The sequence below is a fragment of the Phoca vitulina genome, unplaced genomic scaffold (assembly GCF_004348235.1).
Source record: "Phoca vitulina isolate PV1807 unplaced genomic scaffold, GSC_HSeal_1.0 scaffold1, whole genome shotgun sequence".
NCBI lineage: Eukaryota > Metazoa > Chordata > Mammalia > Carnivora > Phocidae > Phoca > Phoca vitulina.
Genome location: NW_022589704.1, coordinates 79,587,002 through 79,600,898, shown reverse-complemented (window position 1 = coordinate 79,600,898; position 13,897 = coordinate 79,587,002). Strand labels below are relative to the sequence as shown.

General features: G+C 49.5%; 1 protein-coding gene across 3 annotated transcripts in view; it reads left to right on the top strand.

The window, feature by feature from the left end:
- Positions 1 to 13,897, top strand: part of KIF5C (kinesin family member 5C) — a 138,595-nt gene that overhangs the window by 115,551 nt on the left and 9,147 nt on the right. For 2 of the 3 annotated variants that reach the window (XM_032410769.1, XM_032410789.1), the window contains exons 22-25: positions 3,174 to 3,245; positions 5,744 to 5,848; positions 7,941 to 8,157; positions 9,336 to 9,449. In XM_032410769.1, coding sequence (XP_032266660.1) covers positions 3,174 to 3,245; positions 5,744 to 5,848; positions 7,941 to 8,157; positions 9,336 to 9,442 — 501 coding nt within the window. In that variant the 3' untranslated portion in view covers positions 9,443 to 9,449. Of the gene's footprint in view, positions 1 to 3,173; positions 3,246 to 5,743; positions 5,849 to 7,940; positions 8,158 to 9,335; positions 9,451 to 13,897 lie in introns of those variants that run through there. The other variant, XM_032410779.1, reaches the window with a different exon arrangement.

Sequence of the window (13,897 nt, the reverse complement as noted above, 5' to 3'; positions counted from 1 at the left end):
GCAGACTCCATGCTGAGCGCGGAGCTCCATTTCAGGACCCTGAGATCATGACCTGAGCCAAAATCAAGAGTCGGCCACTTAACCTACTGAGCCACCCAGGTGGCCCAATATAGTCATACATTTTGATTCCATTCATGTGTCATGTGAATTTATGTGGGACCATGCCTCCCAAGAATCTGGTGACTCCAGGCTGTAGGTACATTGTTGCTTAGGGCCGGACCTGATTGTGCACTCTGTTTCCTGGGCTGATGTTAGCTGCCCCTCAAAGCCGGGTGGAGAGACAGAGGGGACCGTCCACTCAGGACAGAAGTAAGATGACTGTGGCTCAAAGGATCTCCGGCCTTTCCAACATGGTGGAGAAGGTGGCTCCAGGGGAAACCGAAATGAAGCCATGAAGCCGCCTCATCTTTGTCTGTTTTACCGGAGCAGTGACACCCACAGTTACAGATGATTCTAAAAATTCAGACAAATATTGAACTTTAAAATTCCCACTAGCCAGAAATGAGTGACATTTCAGTACCTTCCACCCATGAACCACCGTCCCTGCCCCCTCTCACCCACACACTCGCCCACAGGGACAGACCCACTGACACACTGGCTCCCTTCCTCTCTCCTGCTCTCACTCACCACTCACACACATCGCACACATCCACACATGAAACCCCAAATCGGATCCCCACAGCATGTGTCATTTTAGGCTTGGATGTTTTCACTTAACCTACTGTTGGAATCCTCCCCAAGCTGTAATGTTCTTTAGCAACAGGCTCGCTTGGCCTTGGCTGACCTTACTTGAACTCTCCTTAGCTCAGGGGCTCTTCTGGCTTCTTGAGTATTTGGGTGGGATGGGGGGTGAAACCTACCGTGTAGGGGTTGGAGCCTTAAGCCCACTCCAGGGGTTGACGTTGGAAGATGTTGAGGGTGTCTTGGGGCCCTTGGGCAACCATCTTTTGCTTTAACAGGACCCTTTGGGCTCTGGGGCTGGACCTCTCCTGCTGTGTTAATGGGCCTTGGGTTTTCACCTCTCTGGGCTCACCCTCGCTGTCCCCTGTGACAGGAAGCTGAGCCCTGAGCTTTTACACAGAGGAGAGTGGCCTGTGACAGGGAAGGTTTCAGGGAAGTGAGTCAGGTGGAGTGAGGAAATGATGATATCGTGGAGGAAAATTCATTGCTGCGGGAAGCCAAATGCTAGCTGCCTAAGCTTAAACATGCAACTTGCAAACTGTTTTAAAGGTTGTTGTTTTTTTTTTTTAAAGATTTTATTTACTCATTTGACAGAGAGAGATACAGCAAGAGAGGGAACACAAGCAGGGGGAGTGGGAGAGGGAGAAGCAGACTCCCCACTGAGCAGGGAGCCCGATGTGGGCTCGATCCCAGGACCCTGGGATCACGACCTGAGCTGAAGGCAGATGCTTAACGACTGAGCCACCTAGGCACCCCTTAAAGGTTTTTAACCACCCCTCCTGAATTGTTGAATTCACCTAAGAACAAACAAAAATGAGAAAGGTGCCAAACTCAGGACTCTGTAGTATTTGGTATTTAGGCTCCGAGGAAATGCCTGGCCCTTTGACAAGGGACCCATGTCTCCTCATTTCCCTTTGGTGTGGTGGCTTTTTTATGGAAAAGGTTTACTATGGTTGCAGTTCAGTCAGGAATGAAATCCCTGAAGCAGGAGAGAGAGAGAGAACATGCAGAGCAAGGGCTTGGGCTAGGGGGGGGTTGGTGCTGAGATCCTTGGGCAGGGGGCCTGAACAACATGTCTGTAAATGTGAGCTCAGAGCTCACCCCTGCATCTGCCCTGGAAGGCAGCTAGGCCTCGGACAGGTGCGATGTGCATTGTGTTCATAATAACAGGCCTGTTTGGCTTCCTGCACAAAGTCATTTGCCTCATCTGAGGAAGCAATTGACTTTAGGTGCCTCTTATTTCAACACAGAATTGCAGACTTGGACCCAGTTAACAAGACCTTAAATTAACAGAGAACTTTTATTCCAAGAAACTTAGTGTTTCCATGGCTGTATAGCAGTTTCTTCTTCCTGTGAGCACGTGCAGGCTGAATCCCTTGACATTCTGTGTTAAGAGTAGGTCAACTTAGACAAATTGAGAAATTCAAATGCAAGTTTCTCTCTCTCCTCCCTCACGGGAAAATATCTTGCAAGGAACTAATCGTATCTCTGGTAGTAAGAACATGGAGACTTGAATGGGAGGAATTATTTTGGTTTTCTGATCTTGTTAACAAAGGTCACCAGGTTTGACTCAGAGCCTTGTCTTCGCAATCTAATTCCTAAAGTTAGTTCATTTGTAGAAAATAATACAAAATGAAGAAAAAAATACCTCCAAGAAGTTAATTACAGCATAACAATATTATGACAACAAAGGGAAATGACAAAAGCCTACTGAAGAAATGGCTGTCAAATATGGTGCATCAATAAGTTAATATTAGCCAGTGTTTACTGAGCACTTACAATGTGCCAGGAACGGCTGTAAGAGTTTTATAAGGATTACCGCATTTAATCTCAACAACAACTGTGAGGCAACGACTATTTATCCTCCTGTTACAAATACAAGAGCTGAGGCACTGGAAGGTTAGGTAGGTTGCCCAGGGTTACATGGGTATAAGGCCCACCACCTGCTTCATCCACAAGCTCAGTGATGTAAAGCCAACGCACATGGCCCAGGGCTAGAAGGGGGCATGGAAATAGGAAAAATGTCGGTCTGCTAGGATGGGAGAGATTGTGGGTAACTTTCCGTTTAGACTTGCTGGCATTTTGTGTAATGTGTACGTGATAAATTAGAGGAAAAAAGAATCCATTCTGGTACAACCTAGCCAACTAGGAATTTTTGTGAGAAAAAGCGTTAACTTTTGTGGTTGAGGGGAGAGAAAAAGTTCTATTGAGAACACTGCTAACGAGTAGGCTCTGTTCTAGTTTAGTTCATGGTTTGAGCTCCCAGTCTCTGCCCTCAGGGCAGTCTTGAGACAGGTGGAGGGGTGGACATATGTGGTAGGAAAGCCAGGGGAACTGTGGGAGCCCCATGGCCTGGATGGTAGGCTCGCAGAGCAGGTGGGAACCGCCTGGCTCGCTGGGGCAACCAGATGGGGATGGTCTGGTGCCCGATGTGTCCCAAATTCAAGGTGTCTCCCCCACTTCAGTGTCATTTTCACAATCTTCCCTTCCAGTCTCGGGAGCTGCAGACTCTGCATAACCTCCGGAAACTCTTTGTCCAGGATCTGACTGCCCGGGTTAAAAAGGTGCGTTCTATTTTGTGTGAACACGACTGAGAAGAAAAGGAAGATGGACAGAAAGAATCATTTGCTGTTGAAATATCACTTGCTTAAATTGGGGATGGTTGTGCTTAAAAATTAATTACTTCAGGCCAGAAAATGTATTCAAAGAATGTACTGGGGGCAAAAAAAAAGTACTTGGGAATATTTTTCCATCTGCTTTTTTCTTCTTAGTAAAAGGAAGTTATAATCCTCTCCCTAGCCTTTCATTTCAAATGAGCACACACCTATCTAGCTGCAGTGTGAGAGCTGTTGTGCATGATGTGGGGAAAATCCAGGGGGTCTGGTCAGGCATTGCTGCCCTGAAGCTTGGTGAGCAATGCCAGAAACCCGGAGAAATTAGAGGCAGGAACCTCCCGTTTGCCTGTGAGGGGCCGTTCGGGGCTGGGTCGGAGTGTATGAAGCACTTCAGTGTGCGTCTTATTTGCTCTTCCTGGCAACCTCGTGTAAGTGGTTCTTACTGTGCAGTTCTGTCTTAATGGAGGTAGGCTCAGAGGTTAAGTAACTTGCCCAAGGTCACACAGCTGGAAGAGCTGGAGGTAGGATGGAATCCAGGTCGTGTGACTTCTGAATCTGGGCTTCGGTGATCCTCGTGCCTCACACAGTGATCTCAGGGAGTCATCGTATAGCGAATCCCAGAGCAGCTTGCAGAAGTTTCAGGAAGGAGGGAGAGGTGGGGGCAGCAGGAGTACTGCTCTTTAAATATGTTTAAACATGATAGAGGAGGAGCAATGGGCTATAGCCAGCTGTGTAGTAGGATGGAAGGAAGGTGTATTTAGAAGTATGCATATGTGTGCCCATGTGTCTGTGTGAAGGAACCGGAACCAAGGGAAGGAGGTGAAATATATATAAAAAAAAGAGAGGGTTGATGGAGTCAGATCTGAGCGGGACAGAATTAATAGCATAGATGGATGTATCAGCTTGGTAAGGGGAAGGGATACAATTTCCCAGAGAGGAGTAGTGGAGAGTTGAGATGGAGACGTGTGCAGGACAGTACATAACCGTGGAAAGGTGCATCTGATGACTTTGATCTTCTCAGTTAATGTGGAGGCTCTGTCCTTGATGGAGAAGGAAGAGAGACAGTGGAGAGCCCACAGAGCCTAGAGAAAGCTCAGGCAGCCTGGGGTGCGGGGAGCGGGGGGGGGGGGGGGGCGGATTTGTCAGGGATGAGTGAAAGGATTGCCGAGCAGTGGTGCGAGTGTCCAGCTGAAGGTCAGCGCATGGATTTGCCGTGGCCCCTGACAACATGGTTCCAGGCCTGGAAACAAAAATAAAGAAAGGCAAGAATGATAGGAGAGTTTAAGGCCCAAATGGCAGTGGTGGGGCAGGTAGGTAGTGACCATAGTCATCAAAATAGAAATGGCCATCAGACCTGGACCAGGTAGGAGGGAGAGGCCAGAGCAGAGGGGATGGAGAGGGAGACTGCAGAGATAATGGCAAGAACTGGAACAGCTCAGTCAGGGAGGAGAGGGTCTGAGGGAGCTTAAGATCAGGCTTCCCTGATTTCATGATCTAAAGCTCTCAAGAAAGGACCTACTTGTAGACCAGTGGCTCTCAAAGTGTGGTTATCTGGCCAGCAGCTTTGGCATCACCGGCTAGACATGTGCATTCTCAGACCCCCCCCAGGTCCACTGAAGCAGAGACTGGGGGTGGGGCCCAGCAATCTGAGTTTTAACAAACCCTCCTCTGGGCAAAGTTTGAGAACCCCGGATTGAGATAGGCATGCAGCCATCACCTCTCAGAAGAAGAAGGAGGGACGGTGGTCTCCTCTGTAATCAGACGCAGCAAGGATGCCTTGCCATTTTTGGGCTCCAGGATGTGTTTGCACATGTGTTTCTCAGTTTACCTGTTGGCCCAGGAGGGCAGTTTTTGTCCATTTCTAGATCTGATGAATTTCAAGAGTTTATCCATGCGCTCAGATGCTGTGACTAGTTTGAGATGGATTCATTAAGTAATTTCATGGGATTGGAAGCTGAAGGGACAAGCAAAGGCCACTGAGACTTCCTGTTGGGACCACAGGCACTCGCCCAACAGCTTGGTGACTTATCTCAGTTGGGATGTTTGAAATCAGATTTAGGTCTTGGGTTTATGTTTTCACACTGGTTCTTAATGAGTTTTGGAACAGTTCCTTTTGAAAAGAAAAGTCTATTTACCCACCTGCAAGGGAGAGGTAAATTTCACAGAGAGAACTAATCTGTATCTTTCAAAGGAAGATTGGAAATTTTGTTTGGTTTTGTTTTGTTTTCAATTCTCTAAACTATAATGCTCGGAAAACCCTTGACATCAGCCAAGGGAATTCATTGGGAAGGTCATTGAGTCTCAACTTGTAGAACCTGTTTATTTTCACTTTCAGAATAACCTTTGGTGGGATTGGGGTGGTGGTTTTTTATAAAGAATTAGAATGTTGTCCAGCTTATGCTGGGGCTGTGGGCGGGGCTGCCTGCTGACCGCTGGTGTTGGTGCAGAGCGTGGAGCTGGACAGCGATGACGGAGGGGGCAGTGCTGCCCAGAAGCAGAAAATTTCCTTCCTGGAGAATAACCTGGAGCAGCTCACGAAGGTTCACAAACAGGTAGGAGAGTTGTGCCAACTTCCTCTGCTTCTCTTACTCTCCCGGAAAGAAGCTCCACTGGATCTGGCCACAGTTCGGGGAGAAGGCTCTGCATCACCAGGGGACATTAGTGCCAGAAGGATCTTGGAGTCCTTTCATTAGTCTTCAGTGACTTCCCTTATATATAAAAGTCTTTTATCGAAGCCAGATGGAAGGAATCGGAGTTTGAGCTCTTGGGGTTTGGGAAGTGGGGTGTTCAGAACCCTGCCTTATCATCCTGCCTCTGGTTCCAGCCCTGGACCCACAGGCTGCACAGAATGCAAAGTGAAGACCACCGAGTCAGTTCAGGCCCCTTATTTTTGCAGATGAAGAAACAGACCGAGAGAGGAAGTGACCTGCTTCATTTTCTCTCTGCTCTGTTGCCCTATTTCTTGGGCACCCTCTCCAGTTCTTATGACGCTCTGGAGTTTATCCGGAGGGACAGCAGAATGCATGGCCAAACCTACTGGTGATCTAGGCAGTTGTTTTTCTCCTTTCTGTATAAATACTGGAATGTTCATGTTTCCCCTAAATCCTAAAGATTTGGAATGTGATAAAAATGGTCCAACTTAGGGTATGTGCTATGGTGAGCGCTGTGAATTGTGTAAGACCGATGAATCACAGACCTGTACCCCTGAAACAAATAATACAGTATATGTTAATTAAAAAAAAAAAGGTCCAACTTGTTGGACCACATGGTTAAGGGGATGCATCTCTCTTGGACCTACATCCTCTTCAACATTACCTAGGATGGCATTTTTCCCCGAAGGGAGGACGACAGATTCAACATGGTTGGAGTCATTCAAGCAAATTACTGATGAGAAATATAGAAGCAGAAAACTGCAGTCTGAGTTGCAATTAGTGATTTTCTAATTCACTAATTTGAAATAGGGCTCTGAAATTCATTATTTTATGAATTCAAAGAATATTTTAATAAATATTAAAAACCTGCTCTTTGCCAGGCACTGGAGCTGGTAAAGAATGCACGTGTGGCCTCGGGATGGGTAACCTTCATACATCACTTTCTGATTTTCAAAACTTTTCTGGATCCACTGGGATTCACACAATGGGCCTCTTATATACTCCCCTTTTTTATGGGTGAGAAACCTGAGACGTGTAGGGGTTGGATGACTTACCAAGTCAGATGTCAGGAAGTAATAGATCTGGCTCTTGAGCCTTTTTTTTTTTTTTTTTTTAAACCCAGGGCAAGCCTGTTGCTTCTTTTTCTTCTTTCTTTTTTTTAATTTTAAAAATTTTCCTTCATTTTATTTTTACTTTAAAAAAATTTGTATTTATTAATTCCATAATTAACAGACAGTGCTGTATTATTTTCGGGGATGTATCAGTTCAGCAATCCCATACATTACTTAGTGCTCATCACCCTAAGTGTCCTCTTAATCCCCTTCACCTTTTTCACCCACCCCCACCGCCCACCTCCCCTCTGGCAACCACCAGTCTGTGGCCAGACCACCCTGAATGCGCCGAGTCTCACCCGTTGCTTCTTAACCGAGGGTCTTAGGTAATAAGAGAACGAGCAGTATCCCAGAGTTACCTGGGAGTCTCTGGATATGTTGCAAAGTGGGTGCAAACCACATGCTGGTGGAGACAACTCGTCCCGCGCGGGAGGAGGCCTACGGAGAGCTCTAGAACATGCACGCCTGTACCCAGTGCTTCTGAACTTGCCTAACACCGCTCAGCTTTCACACGCTAGTGCTGGAGTAGCCAAGCTTCCTCACACTAGCTCCCCGACCCACGCAAACCAAAGAGGAAGTAAATCCTGCCCACGCCTGAAAGCTTCCTGTGACCGGAAGTGGCCGTTAATTTCATTCTGCACCCCTCCCCACTTCCTTGCACACAAGAGGCGTGCGTAGCAAATTGGAGGCGCCGGGTGCGGGATTTCCATTTTCCTTGGGCGCTCCCGGCGTTGGTGGTCACATGGACGTCCTGCGCCCACCTAGCGGGGCTGCTTGTTTGGCTGCAGAGTCCGCTTCTAGCCGCCTTCCTGTCACCGTCTGCCCCTCCTGCCGGCCCCGTCACCTCCCTGGTAAGTCGCCCCCGTCCCCTCTCCCCGCAGCTGGTCCGGGACAACGCCGACCTGCGCTGCGAGCTGCCCAAGCTGGAGAAGCGGCTGCGCGCCACGGCGGAGCGCGTCAAGGCCCTGGAGAGCGCACTGAAGGAGGCCAAGGAGAACGCCATGCGGGACCGCAAGCGCTACCAGCAGGAGGTGGATCGCATCAAGGAGGCCGTGCGAGCCAAGAATATGGCCAGGAGGGCCCACTCGGCCCAGATCGGTATGTGTGCCTCTCCCCCGCGCCCCTCCTGGAAGGCAGGGCTCTGCTGCTCTGGGCTGTGTGCTCTGGAACATCTGCCAGGCTGTATAGTCAGGCCTGCGGCAGCTGGGCTAGCCGGCGCCTCCAGGCACCCTGCATTCCCCCGGGAGATTGGCAGCGTCAGGCACCTGCTTCCTTATCCTGAGAGGTTGCAGCAGGCACGTTGTGGTCTTCAGAGCTGCTGAGCTGAGCAGAGAAGGTGGCCAGCTTAGGCTGTCAGCTAAAGGTATTTGGCTGTAAACGGAGGTACGTTCTCACAAGCACTAGAATATTTGGCTGTTTCTCAGTGAGGCCCAAAGGCCCCTTCTGTTCTGTACCAGACAGAACGGGAAGGGGCGGGGTGTAGCTGGAAGCCTCAGGGAGAGCCACTTGCAAGGGCACGTTTGGAAGCACCTTGGAAAGAGCTAGGCTGGCCTCTGTGTGCAGGGTGTGGATCCCAGGTGGGAAAGGGGCCTGGACGTTCAGCCCCTGCCAGACCTGGATTTGGGCATTTTGCCTGAGCTGGGAATAGGGGTGTAGCAGCTAAGTCATAGTTCCCAGGATGGAGCCACAGGCGGTAAAGAGATTTAGGAATGTTCTCTAGAGAGCTTTTATTTTTTAAACTGAAATGCCTCCAATAACATGTGATATTATTTCCCATCAGATAATGCTGTGCAGATGTTTTGTAAACCAACAACTTCATGTTTCTAGTTTTTAGATCATACCTTAGATTAATGTTTCATTGCATTTATTGGATTTCTTGCTCTTTGTAAATCTGGAAACTAGAGAGCTTCTTCCCAGAAAAGTGCATCATAGGCAGAAACCTGCACCCAGTTTCAGGGGCTACGCAGATGCCCTTGGAATCCAAGTGTTCCCTATGGATTGGCCTCAAAGAAAACTGGAAGTCCTTCTAATTTTCCTCAGCCAGAATTAAAGTAATTGCTATAGAAGTTCTCTCTGTCCCCTAACCACTGGGTGCCCTGGATTAGCTAACTGTACTGTCTGGGAGTGCAGACATCCTGTTTTCAGAAAGGTCTGATGCTTGATGAGAATTGTAACGATAAAAATTGTGCGTCTTGGTTTTCACATGTGACCCGTGGGCATGTGGGTGTGGCCATTTAAGCCCAGTCTGAATGCTCTGTCCTTTCTGTCGGATACAGCCAAGCCCATCCGCCCTGGACACTACCCAGCATCGTCTCCGACGGCCGTCCACACCATCCGAGGGGGAGGAGGCGGCTCTTCAAACGCCACTCACTACCAGAAATAAATACGAAGTGAGTCCCTGGTGTCAGGGGTGGTTTCTGTCCGGGGCAGCCCTGGGGCAGATCCCTGGCCCTGCCTGGTTCTCACCCGTCTGCATGTGCCCCTCCAAGAGTGAGCAGTTTAGCTCTCCTGGAACAGGCCTTAGGGGTGTAGCTTACCTACACTCAACTCAGTGCAGAGCTTCAGGGTCTTCTCGCTAGGGCCACCTGGCGCTGGGGACACTCCAGGGATGGATGAGGGTGTGGCGAATGATTCACCTGAGCTTGCTTCTGTCTGCGGGACTTCCCTGTGCCGCTGGCTTCCAGAAGGGCATTACCTGTTCGTCAACTGCTTTCGCTCAGAGCAGATAGATGTGGGTGGTTGCTTTAAGTTCCAGGAACTGACTCTAAAGAAAGAGCCAGATATAGAAAGTCATATTTTTGTAATTGCTTTCTGAGCTCAACAAACAGGGGTTTTTAAGAATCATGCTAATTTATATCTAGGTAGGTCAGGACCACTTTTTTCTTTGAGACGGCGGTTTATAAATTTCTCTTCCTACAATCTGCATGCGTGATTCTGCTCTACCAGCAAACAAAGAAACAAAAAGGGATACACTTTAGAAAAGAGAAGGAGAGAGCACAAACTGTCCTTTTGTACTTGAGATGGAGAAAAGAGGTTACTCGTTGGGCAGGGCAGACAGACAACTCGGTGGCCAGAAAACTGTTCAGGAAAACTCTTGACTTTGCACCAGTAACCTGTGGGCGGGAGGGGGGAGCTCCAAATGTTGTCCTTGGACTCTGAGCCCTCACTGAGGAAGCTAGCTTGCAGGACGGGCCAGCCGGCGTGGCAAAGCCAACTCCGGAGAGCACAGAGTCCTCTCCTGTCCTTTCCGATCAAGGTACGGGACGTGAATGTGAGGGGCTGGAGCCCTCTCTCGGGATATGACAACACTGCGAAGGCTCACGCCAAAACTGCCAAGGAGGAAGCTTGGCGCCTGCCCCCAGACGGCCCTGTCCTGCGCTGCCCCAGGCAGCATGCCAACGAGCGGGACAGGCACAGGTCAGATTAGGGAACAGGAGGGAAGGCCGAGGCAGCCCGAGGGCGGGCAGCATGTCCACCGCCATCTGCCGTGTCCTAAAAGGGTGGATGGGAAATGGGTCTTGGCAGCGGGCCACCCCATTCAGATCCGATCGCTTTCCCTTACAGATAAAATAATTTGGATGTCAGAAAATTGTCGTCGGTGTTGGGGCTGGCCCTCAAAGGGAACTGTAAGCTCCTGTGAGGCAACGTAGGCTAGAAACCTAAAGCGGTGGTTCTGGAACTTGGGTGGGTGTCAGTATCACTTGGCACCCGGAAGGCTTCGTGAAGTAGTGTCGCGCCTGAGCCCTTGTGTGTGTACCGAGTACCCCCGGCGATTTTGTTAGCCACCAAAGTTCGGGGACTCCTATCCTGAAGGAACTGTGGCGCCTCTAGGGCAGAAGTGGATTTCTCTGTCGTGTGAAGGAAATTTGAGGGTGGTCTGTCAGTGGCTGGTAAAGCGACTCTGTAGTGACAGCAGAAAGCTCGCCTTTTAAGTACCTTCCTTCCTCAAGGTCACCTCAGTGACTTCTACTCTTCTAGCTTTCGTGCCTACACACCATGGTCAGCAAGCAGAGAGGAAGCCGGGAAGAGGCAAAAGCAGCTTCTCAGCCGAATCCGCGTCCTTTCATGGCCCTCCTGGAAGTCCATATAGTGCGGATGCCTGGTCCCTCCAGCCAGATCTGAGGCACGTGGCCGTGTCCAGCTGCAAGGGGGCTGGAAAGTGGCCGCTTTGAGCTAGGCACATCACTGCCCCACGAAAGAGTAGTGTTCTTTATTTTTTATTTATTTTTAAAGATTTTAATTCTTTATTTGAGAGAGAGAGAGAGAGAAGGAGCAGGGGCAGAGGGAGACGGAGAAGCAGACTTCCCGCTGAGCAGGGAGCCTGATGCGGGGCTCCATCCCAGGACTCTGGATCATGACCCGAGCCAAAAGCAGGTGCTTAACCGACTGAGCCAGCCAGGCGCCCAAGAGTACTGTTCCTTAGCTGAAGACAAGGCGATGGATGCTGGGGGGGCAACCAGAGCCTGCGCTGACTGAGCACCTACTATGCAGCAGTGCTGTGCTGACGTAGTATCTACATTACCCCCTTCCATGTAACCTCGCGCAGCGGTGGCTGTGCTTGGCTCCCGGCAAGCCCTCAATATGTACACTGGCCCAGGGATTCTGGGGTCCAGAGACTGTGCAGTGGACAGCCACTTTCCACATGCGATCCCATAAAGGTCTGTCGACCCACGTTTTGTGTAAGCTTCATACGACCCAGTGTTCCCTTGTCACACTTGAGATTGAGAAGCAGTGGGTCTGCTGACTTTTAAGACCTTCAGACTAACAGAACCACCCTCACCCATCCTGGTGGTCCATTGCTTTAACTTGAAGTGTTATAAGTGGATTTGATTATTTTATCTGCAGTTAGAGCCCCCTTGACCCACTCTCTCTGTGCATGCAGCTCCTGTAGCTGGGCCGTTCCCCACGTCACAGAACAAATGGGCCCCTTTCCGGTTATCAGGATGGCGGTGTGGTAGAGGGGCCTGGCTTAGGACAGGAGACCTGGGTCAGGTGTTAGTTAGGTCTTCTACTCTCTTTAAGTTACTTACCCTCAGAGTGGGCTTCTTTGTCTGTGAAATGGGGAGAATCCTTTCCCTGGACCATTGGTTTTGAAATGAGGACTGACTGAGGTCATGCTTCTAAGCTGCTTGGCATCTAACAAGTGCTCCATAAAAACGTCGCTGCTGTGTAGAGTAGCAGTGCGCTACTTGGCACGCGGTAGGTGATGGATGAATGTTGGCTTCTAGTCTCCTTGTTACAAAATAGTTTTTAGTCCCTGTCTAGCCCTAAATTCTAACCACTGAGTGCAGAAGGCCCATGACTGAGTATCCTATTTGATGCTATGACCAGATAAATAAGGTGTTTTAAAGTTATTATCATGGGCGCCTGGGTGGCTCAGTTGGTTAAGCGACTGCCTTCGGCTCAGGTCATGATCCTGGAGTCCCTGGATCGAGTCCCGCATCGGGCTCCCTGCTCGGCAGGGAGTCTGCTTCTCCCTCTGACCCTCCCCCCTCTCATGTGTTCTCTCTCATTCTCTCTCTCTCAAATAAATAAATAAAATCTTTAAAAAAAAAAAAATAAATAAAGTTATTATCATTTATTCACCTAAAGGTTATGAATAAGAACATTGACTATTTTTAAGAAAAAGACTAGGTATTTGTCAGTGGAGGTTAAAAAAAAAGGATAGTAGCCAGTGAAGTGGGAAATTGTAACTGGGAGTGAGAAAATGCAAAATCATTTTTTAAGAAAAATAATTGGAGGGGCGCCTGGGTGGCTCAGTTGGTTAAGCGTCTGCCTCCGGCTCAGGTCATGATCCCGGGGTCCTGGGATCAAGCCGCACATCGGGCTCCTTACTCAGTGGGGAGTCTGCTTCTCTCTCTCCCTCTGCTCTTCCCCCCACTCATGCTTTCTCGCTCTCACTCAAATAAATAAATAAAATCTTTTTAAAAAAATGATTGGAAATGTGGAATTCATTGCTTAGTTGGGATCAAAACCTTTTGAGGTGATCTTTCCTGATCTTTGAGATGCTCATCCTGAAGTGTGTCTTCCTAGGGAAAAATGATCTCAGCTGCTGACTCTTCTTCCCAGCCCTCTTGTTGAAGCCAGAGCAGCATATTCATACTTGGGCAGCATCTGGGTATCTTTGGGGTTTCTTTCTGCTTCATTTCAGGTTTCAAAGAATACAGTCACAATGAGTATTTTGGTTTATGCTCAAAGTTTCAGAGCGACTAAAGATGCCAACACGGAGAAATCAGAACTCAGGATACTGCTGGCTTCTATCTCAGCTAGGTCAAATCCAGGGGAGCTGCCAGGGGGAGGAGAACGAGTACCAACCACGAAGTGACTGGGGAAGAGTAGCACAGACACTGGCTGGAAGGTGGGGCTGGCTGGCGTTATCTGGGGAGTCAGGAAGGCTGATGGGCTGGAGCCCAGAGAACACAGAGATCTTCATAATCAGGGTTGTCGGGGAGGGAAGGAAGGGCCAGGTAAATGAGGCCTTTGAGCCGGGCCAGCAGCATAGAGTGCGATCTGAGTGTGTGGGGCCACTGGGGACTCTGGGCCTGGGAGTGGTGGGACCTGGTTCATGACTGGGAAAGGCCACCCTGTGCTGGACCCCATGGAAAGGATGGTGTTGGGGGGGAGTCAGAGCAGGGGCTCCCCAGAGGCTCTTGCGGGGAGATAGATAATGTGGGAGACGGGAGAGTTACAGGCAGGGAGTACTGCCACCTGAGAGGAGCTGCAATCCGGAGCATAGGCGGAGGTGATGGGAAGGCGGAGGAGGAAGGACAGGTGCTGGTAGGTGGTAGATGGGGTGGCAGGGAGGTGGGATGGGTCTCATCTTAGTGCCTGTTTTCTT